Here is a 16,530-nt window from a genome sequence, read left to right as displayed (position 1 = left end):
GGCTTTTCTGCTTTCCCCTGGAGGGTGGGGTTGGCCTGGCCGTCACTGGCTATCATACCTGTGGTTGCTGTGATGTTTCAGGACATGGTAGGTCTCAGATGGGCCAAGGAAAGCCCAGGACTGGGCATCTGATCACAAACAGGATGCAGGATGTTAGCTGCCTAGAGATTGGGGTTTTGCTGGGAGTTAGCTGGTAGCTGGAAGGTTTTACTGACACCAAGCCAGGTATGCAGATGACAGCACCCTTATGGCAGAAAGTGAAGAGAAGCTAAAGAGCCTCTTGATGAAAGTAAAAGAGGAGAGTGAAAAAGTTGGCTTAATGCTCAACATTCAGAAAATGAAGATCATGGCATCCGGTCCCATCACTTCATGGGAAATAGATGGGGAAACAGTGTCAGACTTTATTTTGGGGGGCTCCAAAATCACTGCAGATGGTGACTGCAGCCATGAAATTAAAAGAAGCTTACTCCTTGGAAGGAAAGTTATGACCAACCTAGACAGCATATTGAAAAGCAGAGACATTATTTTGCCAACAAAGGTCCGTCTAGTCAAGGCTATGGTTTTCCCAGTGGTCATGTCTGGATGTGAGAGTTGGACTGTGAAGAAAGCTGACACTGAAGAATTGATGCTTTTGAACTATGGTGTTGGAGAAGACTCTTGAGAGTCCCTTGGACTGCAAGGAGATCCAACCAGTCCATTCTAAAGGAGACAAGTCCTGGGTGTTCATTAGAAGGACTGATGCTGAAGCTGAAACTCCAGTACTTTGGCCACCTCATGCGAAGAGTTGACTCATTGGAAAAGACCTTGATTCTGGGAGGGATTGGGGGCAGGAGGAGAAAGGGACGACAGAGGATGAGATGGCTGGATGGCATCACGGACTCGATGGATGTGAGTTTGGGTGAACTCCGGGAGTTGGTGATGGACAGGGAGGCCTGGCGTGCCGCAATTCATGGGATCGCAAAGAGTCAGACACGACTGAGTAACTGAACTGAACTGAACTGGTAGCTGGAAGGTTTTACTGACACCGAGCCAGGTGGAGAAGGGGCAGGACATGGGGCTCTCAAGTTCCTGGGGCCCAGGAGGTATGGCCGAGGGGCACAGCCAGGGCTGGCAGCTGCCGGTCTGGATTTGCCTCTGGCCTCCTGAGAAGCTCCTGCTCTGTTGGACGTGATAACTGGCATCTCACGCCTCAGCCCCTTGTTGCTGTCTGTCTATCAGATCACATCTCCTGTGTTTCTCCATAACTATCTAGACTCCTGTTTTCTCTTTGGATTAAATTAGAGTGCATGTCCCCTGCTCATCCCTCCCCCAAGGTTTAGTTCTCCTTGGACTCAGGCCTGGCATGTCCCCAGGCAAAGACCTGAGAACAAGGCAGAAGAGGGCGCCTCATGTGTGGGGTCATACAGCAATGATTGTGTTAGTGCTAACAGCATCCACCCGCCCAAAGCAAAGAGGGGGTGAAGAGAAGCAGAGGTGCAGGCTGTTTGAATTCTCATTAAATACCGCAGTCCAAGTTTACCAAACAGACTTCTGAACTCTAGCAGATAGTGTTGTTCGGAGCGATATTTGAGATAACAGAGTTGTCCTCTGGCAGTCCTGTGGAGTTAAGTTGAATGGGGTTCATTAAACATCTTAGGTGGTAAAATCTTGAAATTTGCTAGTATTTTGCTATAAAATATATAAATTCCTTCAATGGAATCCTTATTCTTGCTTAATGCAAAGGAGTTCCAATCCTTTTCCAGAGCCAGTTTCTCAAGGCACATGTAGATTAGTTGCTTACCATTTAAACTGAAATTTAGTCTGGTGGACATTTTCTGTTGCCTAGTTTCTGTATTGCTGACAATGGGTAAGACAGAACTCAGGGGAATGGCTCTTCTGGAGAAACTTTTATTCACAGAAGTCCTGAATATGGCGAGACTGACTTGCCTCTGCCCTGCTGCAGGTGACCTGGAGGAAGCTTCATTGTGAATATTCTGGAAAATTAGTGCCAAAGCCACTTGAGTGACTGTTCATTCATTCTGACTCCCCTTAGATCCATGAATCAGCATTGCGAGCCAAGAGCAGAAGGCAGCTGGAGAAGAGGAGGCTGGCAGCTCAGAGGCAGCGGGCTCACTCTGCTGATGTGGAGAAAAATAGGCGGGTCAAGCCTGCCTCCTCGGAGAACCCTTGGATGACAGAGTATATGAGATGCTACTCTGCCAGAGCTTGAGGGAAGGAACAGCTGCTTGGACAACCTCTTTTTAAAAGTGTAAATGAAAGAAAAGAACAAGACAAAAACTATCAAAAGAAATTGGACACGGGTTTAAGAAACCAACTGATTATGCAAGATTTTTCTTGGGGAATTTCCAAAAGATTGTCTCTTTCGATGAATCCTGGTCACCTACCTCAGCAGTAGGGTGGCAGCTGAAGCCATAGAAACTTGGTTACTTATGAGGAGAATTCCCTAAATCTTTGATATTCTTATAAGGGTTTTGTTTTAAAGCATCTCAATCTTTTAAGATACTGACACCAAATGCCTTTAAATGGCTGACAGATGCTTAACTTCAGTATCTGTGCTCAGTTTAGGTGAAGCCTGTTTTTCTCCTGTTCTGAACAGCTTCTCAGATTCTACAGCTGGTAAGGTCACGCCAGCTTGCCACAGAAGATTCCTTTTCCTTATGTGTAGTTTGCTTTGAACATCAAGATAAAAGTGAGTTTCAACACTACCTTTGATTCCATGTATAGTGAAAGCATTGTAGAACATTGGTAGTTCCTAAACAATTAAATGTTTTCTGCGTTTCAGTTCGAGTACCACTTCATGTGGCCTGTGATATTTAAGAACTATCTGGGCTGGGTGAGGGTCATCTTTTCTCTTTAAATTGTCATCTAGGCACATATTAATAGTTTAGTTCAAGTGCATTCCAGTAAATGAAGTGTTTAGAAGTAGTACTGAAGTTTCTTTTGAGTCAAAGACTCACTTTTTAATTAAGATTTTTCAAGGACACTTAATGGGGTACCAGTCACTTGTTGCAGCCTGGCCTTTTGGCAGTCACCCACTGTGGACTTTGCCTCTTCTAGAAGAGTTTAGCAATGATACTTACAATTTAAAATCTGAAATTTCACTTAGTAAATTGAGATTGTCTTGCTTACTGGGGATGGGGGACAGATTTTGAGCTACCGATTAGAGATGTGGACCACCCCTGCTTTTCTCCTCCATGGGACGTACCAATAACAAAGCCTTGATGATGTACATTGTTCAGACTTTTGGTTGAAATACATTCATCATAGGTTCCTAGCTGGTAGATTTTGTGTAGAAGCTAATGTGAGGGCATGCTGCTGTGTGTGTGGGCATAGATGTGAGCGTTTCAATGAAGTGTTTCCTTCTCTCCAGCACATTTGCTTTTGGGGTAGAAAGTGGTTTTGAGAAGCATTTTTTCCATTTAGTAGAGACAGGAATCTACAGTAAGGATGAATGCTAAATTCCTGATAAGAGAGAGAAAAGTTCTTTGCCAGCTTACCATGTAGAGATGTGTGAATGAAAATTTGGTGTTTGATGTGCATTTGAGCATTTCCTTGATATTTTTACTCTGGGTCTTTGAAGTATTATGGTTGATTTCTACAAAAATGTTTCATTCCATGTAAAATCTTCACACAGTATCATCTTACACAATCATATTAAGCTTTGCAAATTCTTATTGAAGAATCATGAGCTTTTAAAAAAAACTTAAAATATTTGCATTATTTTGAGGTGAATATATAGAGAGCTCTCCTAGTCACTACAATGTATGTTTAGTAAAAGAAAGGTCTATGTGTTGTCCAGAATGCCCTTGCTAGGGATTCTGGTGAATCTTGCTGTTATTATACCCCTTAAATGCTGCAGGAGCCTGAAGGTGAAATTTCTGCGGTAATGTGGCAGTGGAAACTGTTCCTTTAGAACACGTCCTGCATGTATGGTTTCAACCACCAGCTCCAGTGTTCTGTTCCCGTTGTAGCCTACAGTCTGAGGAAGAGGCTGTGGGAGTAGCTCAGGTCTACACTGATGGACTGCCTTAGAAACCCGACCCCTCAAGGCCCTGAGCAAGCCAGACTCTGTCCTTTAAAACACAGACTTGTATTTAATATGCTTAATTACTACTGCAAACTCCACATGCAGATCTGGACGAACCTGGAGGGTGATATTGGCTAGTATTTCCCCCCTTTTAAGTAGAGGACCAATGAACAAGATTTTTTAAAGTGTTTTTAATGTGCATGAACAATGAATGAGTCAATAGGAAGTAACTGGGAGTCCCCTTCCTGTGTCCAAGCCATTAGTTGGTTAGGGTTTCATTTTCTTCTTTCTCTTTAGGGGTAAAGATGATCTTTTGAACCTACAAAATTTTTTAAGTTGTAACAACTTGATGTCCTACTTTTTTCCTTCTCACTAATGTCATTGTGATCATGTTCTTATTCCTTAAGACAGCTTATGAAACAGTGAGGTAATTTAAAATTGCCTTTCACTTTGAAAAGTTTGAAACTGAGAATCCAGTGATATTTAAAATATAGATTGAAATAACTGCTGCATAAGAGTCTCCTTTTAAAATTTTAGTTTTTAAGTTCTTAATTAAAACAATTTGTTGTAACATGTTTTCTGTGTTTACTAAAAGCAATAATAAAATATTAAGTAACACCTGAATACTTCTGGACTGAGGTGAATGAGAATAGGAATCTGTCCTTTTTCTTCCTTTTAAAACCTAAAAGACTGCTCCATTTATGAGGTGTCAAAATGCTTGTTCTCCCCCACTGCCAGAAAATTCCCAAGTACCTATATACATTTCTTTTAAAGTCTACTAAAAGTAAAAGAGGGTATAGTTTATCTGAATTGCTTGTAATGTAGTAAGCACACATTTGTGGTGCTTCTTATGAAAAGCCTTGTCATTGATTCATCAGACATAGATTACTAGTAATTTGAAAGCTTTGAACACTTTGATGAGCAAGTACTAACATTTCTGCTGGTAAAGTTTATGTCCAGCACAGCCTCAGCACTCAAAAGCCACCTTTCTGTTGTGCATTTTAGCGGGCTGAGTTTGCATGACGCAGCTAAAGTGCACAACAGAAAGGTGGCTTTTGAGTGCTGAGGCTGTGCTGGACATAAACTTTACCAGCAGAAATGTTAGTACTTGCTCATCAAAGTATTCAAATGTATTACTGGCAAGGAGGAAGAGGGGCCAAGCATATGTTAAAAGTGAAAACAACTGTCTTGTTGACTACTTCAGTGAAAAATAGCTTAGTGGGCAGTTTTACATTTTACTGGACTAGATAAAAAATGGTGCTAATATTTATACAGTCTGATTCTGTAGTTGGTTTGGGATCAAATTACCAATGCCTGACTCATGGGTCCTTACCATAGTCTTGTGATCAGTTAAATAGGATTTAAAAAGTGATCCTAAAAGTGTAACCATGTATAATATTTGAAATGGATTTTGTACAATAGGCTGAATAGGGAGCTGTCCACTCCAAGTGTTTGCTTAGTACCAAATTGTGAGAGGAGCCATGTCCAGGGTTGAGGCCCAGGTTTCCTCCCAGCCTGCTGGTGTGAGAGGAGAAAGCTGCTCCTTTATTCTCTCCATTTTGAAAGTCAGGACACCTGAGTGAAGACACTGGAGGCTTCTTTTTGGATTTCTTTATAATCACCAGAACTGGTTTCAGAGCTGTCCCCCTGTCTTGTTGTTGTCTGTTTATTTTGAGCACTGCACTCACTTTGCCATTCTGAAGGCACTAAGGCCAGGCACCTACAGTCACAGGGCTCAGGCGGTGGGCATTCGGGGCTGTGTTTCCTAAGAACTGTGTGTTGCTTTTAGCTTGTATTTAATATTGTAGTTACTTGGAAAAATGTGAATAAAGTTCATTAATACTACAGGCTAAGCTTCTGTTTTGTGGGCAGTAATTCTGATTAGTACATTAATGGTTGAAGAGAATTCAGTGATTATATTGACTCCTAAATGTATTTTTCATTAGATAAATATTCAGTAAGGTATATTACATCCAGGAAAAGATACTTTCTGTGTATATACTTTGAATTAAACTCCACATTTTCCCCAGTCTTTCCCTCATACCTTATTGCTTTGAAAATTAGGGATAGGGCATGGGCAAAAGAAACTTAAAGAGATTTGCTGTTTAGTTGCATTCAACTCTTTGTGAACCCATGCACTGTAGCCCACCAGGTTCCTCTGTCCATGTGATTTCCCAAGCAAGAATACTGGCGTGGGTTTCCATTTCCTTCTCTAGGGACCTTCCTGACCGAGGGATCAAACCCGAGTCTGTTACACTGGTGGGCAGATTCTTTACCACTGAGCCACTAGAGAAGCCCTAACTCAAAGTGAAGTGTGGAGTCGAAAGTGAGAGTTCCTTCTAGTACCACCCCTCACCAACATTCTGCATCCCTTCTTAGAGGAGACCAGGCCTTTTCTCCAGGCACTTGGAGGTACATATACACTGTTTCGTTTTTTTGCACAAATATGGAATAATGCTATACACATTCTGTAACTCCCCAGCCTTCCCTCACCTGCTCTCCTTGTTCATACTGTCCCCCTGATCCCAATTAGTCAGCCAAGCACCTTTGAGAGTGGGCTGCCTGGCAGACCCCTCCTCAGGTCTCAGGCTGACCACAAAATTCTGTACATGTGAGGCAGGTCCAAAGAGCACTGCAAAAGCTTTGAAGGCTGAACTGGCATTGGAACCAGCAGGCCAGGACTTGGGGCATGAGCCTAAACAGATTGATTACTCGATAAAGCAAAAATGCCAGCATTCTCCACAGGACTTGGTTGTGTTTCACCATGTAATATTCAAAATACCTGAGAGGCACTCCAGATTACTCAGCATATGAAACCATGGAAATGGCTGTCATCAGTAGCTGCCATCATAGACCTGAAGGAAGCTATTATTGAAAAGTTCAAATGAATACTTGAAATAAGTATTAAGCCAGAAATTAACAGTAGAGAAATAGATAATAGGAAAACTGACAATATTAGAACTGAAAAATACTCCAACTGAAATTTAAAAAAATCTTGCTGGATAGATGGAATAGCAGGTTGAAGATGACAAAATAAAGATAATAGATCAACACAGATCATCCAATCTGAAGAACAGAAAAGGGCTGGAGAAAAGTTTCCAGGTTGTGTTATAGGAATCAGAGAAAGAGAAGAAGAAGAGTGTAGTGCTTTAAAATCATCTGCAGAAATGATGGCTAAAATCCTTCCAGGTGAGCTGAGTGAAGCTGAAACAGAATAAACCCAAGAAATCCAAGCCCAGACACATCCTTAACTTTTGGAAGCTAACAGACATCTTGAATGCAGCCAGGGAAAAGTGAGAGGTGACCTACAGGGGGACAGTTCATCTGCACGTGCATTTTTTTTAATCAGAAACTATGGAGGCCAGAAGTAAGTGGCACATTTCTTAAAGTGCTGAAAGAAAAGAATTGCCAACTTAGAATTCTATATGCAGTGAAATATCCCTCAGGAATGAGGGTGAAATAAAGACATTCTCAGATGCAGGAAAACTAAGAGAATTGATGGCCAGAGACCTGCCTTAAAGAAACAGCCAAAGGATGTACTCAGACAGGAGAGAAGTGATACCAAGGGAAGCTGGGAGCGTGGGGGAAGGAGAACAGCAGCTCTAGAATGTGGTCACTCGTCTCGGCCCCAGAAACAGCTCCAGAGCCAGAAAGTGAAAGGAGTGCCTTGTCAGTCGTAATAAGCCCCCTTTTCAACACACAGTTTTGAAGTGACTTTTGGCCAGCCCTAAGAATACTGTCTGGTTGCCAGGGAAACCGATTGGGAAGAAAGGGTTGGGACTTTGAGTCCTACCCCCGACCTCTGACCTCCAGGGAGGAGAGAGGGGCTGGAGATTGAGTCAGTCACCAATGGCCAATGACTTAATCTCTCACCCTATATGATGAAACCTCTGTAAACCCCACAAATCCAGGGTTCATGGAGTTTTCTGGTCAGTGAGCAGGTGGAGATGTGAGAATGGTGTCCACAGACCAGGGAAACTGCACCCTTTCCCCTCCCATGCCCCCTACGTGTCTTCCATCTGGGTGTTCTTGAATTATATCCTCTACAATAAGGCAGTGATCAGGTAAGTAATTTGTTTTTCTGACTTCTGTGAGCTGCTCTAGCAAATTAGCTGAACCCAAGGAGGGGTCTGGGGTGGTTGCTCAGAAGCACAGCTGACAGCCTGGACCGGTGATTGGCATCTGAAGCTGGGACAGGGGCAGGCCCATGGGGCTGAGCCCTTAACTCGTGGGGCCTGCCACTCTCTCCAAGTATGTAGTCAGAATTGAGCTGAACTGAAGGACACTCGGCTGAGGCTGAAAAACTGCTTGATATGTGGGAAGCCTCTTCTCACCTGGGGTCAGAGTTGGTCAGAGGCGGAAGAGTTCCATAGTGGAGGAGACACAGCAGCGGGCTTCCACTCAGACCCTAACTACAGAGCTTCCAAAGAGATGAGCATCTGTGCCAACAGTGAGAGTGTGGCTGTTCCTAAAGTCTGGCAGACTCTTGTGGGAAGCATGGCAGAGAGCATCTCTACAAAGTGGCAGAATGCGAGATGAACTGGCCTTCTCTGCACGCATGGGGAAAGCAGCGTGATGACAGGGAACACAGTGGCTCGGGCGGACGGATGTCACCGATCCTCCTCTGTCCTGTTAGTGCAGTCTCATAAACGGGTCTTCTAGTAAAAGGGGAAAAATAAATAGTTAAAATACATGCCAGTCATCAAGTTCTAAGGTTTTTATAGCCGGGACTCAGGGCCTTTGATATATCTAATACTGCATACATCACAGGAGCCATTTAAATCACTGTCTTTAATATGGATTATACAATAAAATAAAAATTATTACTCTATTAAAAATTTTTAAAACTACAAAGCAAATTGTCCTGAGGCAAAATATTATGAAGGAACACATCTGACTCTGAGAACTAGACAAATTTACAATTATAGTTAAAGACTTCAATACTCCCATCAGGAATAGAACTAGTAGACAAAAAATTAATAGAGACATTAGAAGGGCTAGACAACACCATTAACCAACTCACTGACATTTACAGAACACTACCGAAAAAAAGAACAAAAAATTTTCACTGCACATGGAACAATCATCAAGGCAAGTCCATATCCTGGTTATTAAAATAATCTTACATTAAAAATCATACAACTCATGTTTCTGACTATGATGGAATTAAACTAGAAATCCGTAAAGAAGGGAAAATCTCAAATCAGTTGGAAATTAAATAACCTGCTCATAAATAATCCACCAAAAAGATGGTCTCAAGAGAAATCAGAAGATATTTTAAACGGAGAAAAATGAAATGTTGTAATTTTGAAGTTTTTAAAAATGTTGGGCACAGTTAAAGCAGTGCTTAGAAGGAACTGATTAGCATTGACAGCTTATGTTAAGAAAAGTCTCAGCAATAATCTAAGCTTCCATCTTAGACTAGAAAAGAATAAGCAAAGCAAGACCACATCTTCAAGAATGAAGGAAAAAGAAAAGAGCAGAAATCAATGAAATTGAGGACAAAAATAAGCCAAAAGCTGTTTTTTTGAAAGATCAATAAAATTGATAAGCCTCTAGCAAGCTTGACAAAAAAGAACAAGCCATACATTAGCAATATTAGGAATAAAATATGGTTATCTGAATCTGAATTTCACTATTAGCCAGGGTTAGCTTCTTTTTCATGCTGATCAATCATCTATTATTTTGATGAATGGCATATTTATGTGCTTTACCAAGCTTAAAATTATTTGGGACAAATGGGAAAAGCACACTGCCTTTTAATTTTTCAGTGGGTTTCTATCTGCTTAACTAGCTAGGATCTCTGTAAGTCTGATACCACTCTTCTGGTAAACACATCGCAGATACTTCGTCATAGCCCAGTGCTAACTTTATGCTTTCTTTTGTTGTACTGTTGTTTTTCAGTCACTAAGTGGTATCCTGCTCTTTCTGACCTCGTGGACTGCAGCACACTAGGCTTCCCTGTTCTTCACTATCTCCCTGAGTTTGCCCAAACTCATGTCTATTGAGTCGGTGATACCATCCAACCATCTTTGGAGCAACCAAAACTGTTGCTCCTCTTTCCTCTTGCCCTCAATCTTTCCCAGCATCAGGGTCTTTTCCAATGAGTTGGCTCTTTGCATCAGGTAGCCAGAGTATTGCAGCTATAGCATCAGTACTTCCAATGAATATTCAGGGTTGATTTCCTTTATGATTGACTGGTTTGATCTCTTTGCTGTCCAAAGGACTCTCAAGAATCTTCTCCAGCACCACAATTCAAAAGCATCAGTTCTTTGGGGCTTGGCCTTCTTTATGGTCCAACTCTCATGTAAGTACATGATTATTGGAAAAACCATAGATTTGACTATTCAGACCTTTGTCAGCAAAGTGAACTGACTGCTTAGCTTTGTCATAGCTACTCTTCCAAGGAGCAAGCATCTTTTAATTTCATGGCTGCAGTCACAGTGATTTTGGAGCCCAAGGAAAAAAAATGTCACTGTTTCCATTTTTTCCCCATCTTTTTGCCATGAAATGATAGGATCAGATACCATGATCTTAGTTTTTTGAATGTTGAGTTTTAAGCCGGTTTTTTCACTCTCCTCTTTTGCCTTCCTTAAGAAGCTCTTTAGTTCCTCTTCGCTTTCTGCCATTAGGGTGGTATCACCTGCATATCTGAGGTTGTTGATATTTCTTCTAGCAATCTTGATTCCAGCTTGTGATTCATCCAGCCCAGCATTTCACATGATGCAATCTGCACGTAAGTTAAATAAGCAGGGTGACAATATACAGCCTCAACATACTCCTTTCCCAATTTTGGACCAGTCTGTTGTTCCATGTCCGGTTCTGTTACTTCTTGACCTGCATATAGGTTTCTCAGGAGGCAGGTCAGGTGGTCTAGTATTTCCATCTCTTTAAGAATTTTCCAGTTTCTTGTGATCCACGCAGTCAAAGGCTTTAGCGTCATCAATGAGACAGAAGTAGATGTTTTTCTAGAATTCCCTTGCCTTTTCTGTGACCCAACAGATGTTGGCAATTTGATCTTTGGCTCCTCTGCCTTTTCTCAATTCAGCTTGTACATCTGGAAGTTCTTGGTTCACATACATGTTGTCGAAGCCTAGCTTGAAGGATTTTGAGCATTACCTTGCTAGTATGTGAAATGAGTACAACTGTGTGGTAGTTTGAGCATTCTTTGGCATTGTCCTTCTTTGGGATTGGAATGAAAACTGACCTTTTCCAGTCCTGTGGCCACTGCTGTGTTTTCCAGATTTGCTGGCATAATGAGTGCAGCACTTTAGCAGCAGCATCTTTTGGGATTTGAAACAGCTCAGCTGGAATTCTATCTACACTAGCTTTGTTCCTAGTGATGCTTTCTAAGGCCCACTTTATTTCAGACTCCAAGATGGCTGACTCTAGGTAAGTGACCACACCATTGTGGTTATCCAGGTCATTAAGATTTTTAAAATACAGTTCTTCTATGTATTCTTGCCACCTCTTCTTAATCTCCTCTGCTTCTGTTTGTTGTATAGGAAATACTAATCTCAAACCTCAAACACTTTCTTTACAGATGAGGTATGTAGTGTCACCTACAGAAAGATTCACACTTTGGTCATAATAAAAATTCTGTATGTTCTTCCAGTGCCTTAAAAAAAAAAAAAAGACAACTCACCTTTTGCTTTTAGACCTTTAATCCAACTAAATTAATTTTTGGTGAATATGAATTTGAGATCCTTTTTTTAGAAAAAATTGAATTAAATGGGTAGAAAAAGGACTTAACACCGTACAGTGAAAAAGCCCTTACTGATTTAAAATGTCACATCATACATTTTCATAAACTGCAACAGATACAAGGGAAAGGGTCTAGATGCCGCTCCTCTATGGATCTAAACCTGAACTCAAAGGTTTTAATTTTATAGTGCATTTTAGTATTTGGTATGGCAAGTCTTTTTCTTGGGGATGGTCTTGATTCCTGTCTCCTGTACACTGTCACGAATCTCTGTCCATAGTTCATCAGGCACTCTGCCTATCAGATCTAGTCCCTTAAGTCTATTTGTAACTTCCACTGTATAGTCATAAGGGATTTGATTTAGGTCAGACCTGAATGGTCTAGTGGTTTTTCTCCAGTCTCTTCAATTTGAGTCTGAATTTGGCAATAAGGAGTTCATGATCTGAGCCACAGTCAGCTCCCAGTCTTGTTTTTGCTGACTGTATAGAGCTTCCCCATTTTTGGCTGCAAAGAATATAATCAGTCTGATTTCAGTGTCAACCATCTAGTGATGTCCATGTGTAGAGTCTTCTCTTGTGTTGTTGGAAGAGGGTGTTTGCTCTGACCAGTGCCTTCTCTTGGCAGATCTCTATTAGCCTTTGCCCTGCTTCATTCTGCATTCCAAGGCCAAATTTGCCTGTTACTCCAGGTGTTTCTTGACTTCCTACTTTTGCATTGCAGTCTCCTATAATGAAAAGGACACCTTTTTTTTGGTGTTAGTTCTAGAGGGTCTTGTAGGTCTTCATAGAAGCGTTCAACTTCAGCTTCTTCAGCATTACTGGTTGGGGTATAGACTTGGATTACTGTGATATTGAATGGTTTGCCTTGGAAACAAACAGAGAACATTCTGTTGTTTTTGAGATTGCATCCAAGTACTGCATTTCAGACTCCTTTGTTGACAGTGATGGCTACTCCATTTCTTCTAAGGGATTCCTGCCCACAGTAGTAGATATAATGGTCATCTGAGTTAAATTCACCCATTCCAGTCCATCTTAGTTCGCTGATTCCTAGAATGTCGATGTTTACTCTTGTCATCTCCTGTTTGACCACTTCCAGTTTACCTTGATTCATGGACCCAACATTCCAGGTTCCTATGCAGTACTGCTCCTTATAGCATTGAACCTTGCTTCTATCACCAGTCCCATCCACAACTGGGTGTTGTTTTGCTTTGGGTCCATCCCTTCATTCTTCCTGGAGTTATTTCTCCACTGATCTCCAGTAGCATATTGGGCACCTACCGACCTGGGGAGTTCATCTTTCAGTGTCCTATCTTTTTGCCTTTTTATACTGTTCACGGGGTTCTCAAGGCAAGAATACTGAAGTGGTTTGCCATTCCCTTCTCCAGTGGACCACATTGTGTCAGACCTCTCCACCATCACCTGTCCGTCTTGGGTGGCCCTACACAGCATGGCTTAGTTTCATTGTTAAGGCTGTGGTCCGTGTGATCAGATTGGCTAGTTGTCTGTGATTGTGGTTTCAGTCTGTCTGCCCTCTGATGCTCTCTCTCAGTGCCTACCATCTTACTTGGGTTTCTCTTACCCAAGATTCTTAAATTTCTCCAAGCCAGGCTTCAGTAATACATGAACTGTGAACTTCCAGATGTTCAAGCTGGTTTTAGAAAAGGCAGAGGAAAAAAAAAAAGAAAAGAAAAGAAAAAAAAAAGAAAGAAAAGGCAGAGGAACCAGAGATCAAATTGCCAACATCTGCTGGATCATGAAAAAGCAAGAGAGTTCCAGAAAAACATCTATTTCTGCTTTATTGACTATGCCAAAGCCTTTGACTGTGTGGACCACAATAAACTAGAAAATTCTGAAAGAGATGGGAATACCAGACTACCCGACCTGCCTCTTGAGAAACCTGTATGCAGGTCAGGAAGCAACAGTTAGAACTAGACATGAAACAACACACTGGTTCCAAATAGGAAAAGGAGTACGTCAAGGCTGTATGTTGTCACCCTGCTTATTTAACTTATATACAGAGTACATTATGAGAAACACTGGGCTGGAAGAAACACAAGCTGGAATCAAGACTGCCAGAAGAAATATCAATAACCTCAGATATGCAGATGACACCACCCTTATGGCAGAAAGTGAAGAAGAACTAAAGAGCCTCTTGATGAAAGTGAAAGAGGAGCGTGAAAAAGTTGGCTTAAAGCTCAACATTCAGAAGACGAAGATCATGGCATCCGGTCCCATCACTTCATGGGGAATAGATGAGGAAACAGTGGCTGACTTTATTTTTCTGGGCTCCAAAGTCACTGCAGATGGTGATTGCAGCCATGAAATTAAAAGATGCTTACTCCTTGGAAGGAAAGTTATGACCAACCTAGATATCAAATTAAAAAGCAGAGATATTACTTTGCCAACAAAAGTCCATCTAGTCAAGGTTATGGTTTTTCCAGTGGTCATGTATGGATGTGAGAGTTGGACTGTAAAGAAAGCTGAGTGCAGAAGAATTGATGCTTTTCAACTGTGGTGTTGCAGAAGACTCTTGAGAGTCCCTTGGACTGCAAGGAGATCCAACCAGTCCATCCTAAAGGAGATCAGTCCTGGGTGTTCACTGGAAGGACTGATGTTGAAGCTGCAACTGCAATACTTTGGCCACCTGATGCGAAGAGCTGACTCAGTTGAAAAGACCCTGATGCTGGGAAAGATTGAGGGCAGGAGGAGAAGGGGACGACAAAGGCTGAGATGGTTGGATGGCATCACCGACTCAATGGACATGGGTTTGGGTAGACTCCGGGAGTTGGTGATGGACAGGAGGCCTGGCGTGCTGCAGTTCATGGGGTTGCAAAGAGTTGGACCCAACTGAGTGACTGAACTGAACTGATGGCAAGTCTCCCCACCTCTACCTTGTTCTTTACTTTCTTTGGTTATTTTCTTTCCTATATGAACTTCTGAATGAACGTGTCAGTTTCTATTTTAACATTCCACTTGGCAATTTCATTAAGCTGTATTGAATTTATTAATTTTGAGGCGATTGACATCTTTATAATAGTAGTGAGTCTTTGTATTCCCAAATAGAATATGTCTCCTTTTAAGTTGGGTCTTTATTTATTTATTTAATAAAGTTTTCATTGAAAAAAATCTTTCATATTTCTTGCTAGATTTCTTTTCCCCCTTCCATCTGATTTTGTAAATTTTTCTTGCTGCTGCATAAGAGGCTGAACTAGGAGGAATGATGTTACTTTTCTAATGAATGTCAATGAAGATAGAAATTGATGATGCTGTCACTAATCATATATTTTGGAAGTACCTCATGAGAACCAGAGAATTGGAAACAACCCAGTTGTTTATCAGTAAGGAGCTGGTTACAGAAAACATGGCATATCCACACAGTGGAACATTCTGCAGCCTTCAGTAAGGAGAAAGCTCACTCCAAGATACAATGTGTATGGAAAAAGACAATGTGTATAACATGTTGCTTTTTGTTTAAGATAGGAAGCAGTAATAACATCTGTATCCATGTCAAGGAACTCTGGAGGGATACACACACTAGCCAGTGGTTACTATGAGGTTAGGGGAAGGGAGCGAGCCAGGGGGAGGCAAGCAGGCCCCAGGGTGACTTTCCACACTGCTTTGACTTTTGACACATAAGAATGCATTAGCATTAAAACAAACAAACAAAAAAAATTCCTATAGAAAACAGAAAAAAGCAAAAACTAGATACCCACTCTTTGAAAATATGTATCCCCGTGAAAACTAAGCTTGTGATGGTTAAGCCAGGCTGGCCCCCATATCCACAGCTGGGGGCCTGTAGGGCCAAGGACCACAGCCTCCTCTCCTGGGCCTGAACTGGTTGGGAGCATACCTTGAACATCTGTTGTTGTTGTATAGTCTCTAAGTTGTGTCCGGCTCTTTTGCAACATCAGGGACTGTAGCCCACCAGGTTCCTCTGCCCATGGGATTTCCCAGGCAAGAATACTGGAGGGGGTTGCCATTTCCTTCTCCAGGGGACCTCCCTGGTCCAGGGACCAAACCCGCCTTTCCTGCACTGGCAGGCAGATTCTTTACCATATTCAAACATGGAGATTGCTGGACAGTGAGGTGTAAGTCCTGAATTTACACCAAACAGACTAACCTTCAATGGCACCCCACTCCAGTGTTCTTGCCTGGAGAATCCCAGGGACGGGGGAGCCTGGTGGGCTGCCGTCTATGGGGTCGCACAGAGTCAGACACGACTGAAGTGACTTAGCAGCAGCAGCAGCACACTGACCTTTCCTAGGAATAAAATTTTAACTTGATTACACTAACAATAGCAGCTTATCATGTTTTTCAGAAGACCCAGGGCTTGCTTAGGTAAGCGAGGCTGCTGGTTTTTCAAGCGCTCCCTTCTGGACACACAAACTCTGCTCCACCTTCCTCGACAGCAGGACTGACTTCCCAGGAACAGCTGCGGTGTCCACTTCATGACAGCAGTATTCCTAGCCTGTGACTGCTGTTTATAGGTTAAACAATACCTTCTTCATGACCGCCAAAGGTTAAAATTTAATAAAGACAAAATGTAAACCTTAATTGAAAAAAACAAAACAAAACTGTGTCTTTTTTGGGTAAACAGCATGGATTTAAGTTTGGGTCTCCTGCACTGTTGGGCTTCCCTGGTAACTCTGCTGGTAAAGAATCTGCCTACCCTGGTTCAATTCCTGGGTCAGGAAGATACCCTGGAGAAGGGATAGGCTACCCACTTCAGTATTCCTGGGCTTCCCTGGTGGTTCAGAAGGTAAAGAATTTGTCTGCAATGCAGGAGATCTGGGTTTGATCCC

The 16,530-nt window shown here is 42.0% G+C and overlaps 1 protein-coding gene across 6 annotated transcripts in view; it reads left to right on the top strand.

Moving 5' to 3' along the window:
* Positions 1 to 16,302, top strand: part of CCSAP (centriole, cilia and spindle associated protein) — a 30,656-nt gene extending 14,354 nt beyond the window's left edge. For 3 of the 6 annotated variants that reach the window (XM_069572596.1, XM_069572597.1, XM_069572595.1), the window contains one exon: positions 16,047 to 16,302. In XM_069572596.1, the coding sequence (XP_069428697.1) occupies positions 16,047 to 16,070 (24 nt within the window). In that variant the 3' untranslated portion in view covers positions 16,071 to 16,302. Of the gene's footprint in view, positions 1 to 1,942; positions 5,873 to 16,046 lie in introns of those variants that run through there. The other 3 variants (XM_069572593.1, XM_069572592.1, XM_069572594.1) reach the window with 2 other exon arrangements.
* Positions 16,303 to 16,530: the final 228 nt, after the last annotated feature.

The sequence above is a fragment of the Ovis canadensis genome, chromosome 25, assembly GCF_042477335.2.
Source record: "Ovis canadensis isolate MfBH-ARS-UI-01 breed Bighorn chromosome 25, ARS-UI_OviCan_v2, whole genome shotgun sequence".
Taxonomy (NCBI): Eukaryota; Metazoa; Chordata; class Mammalia; order Artiodactyla; family Bovidae; genus Ovis; species Ovis canadensis.
This window is presented reverse-complemented; position numbering and strand designations above follow the sequence as displayed.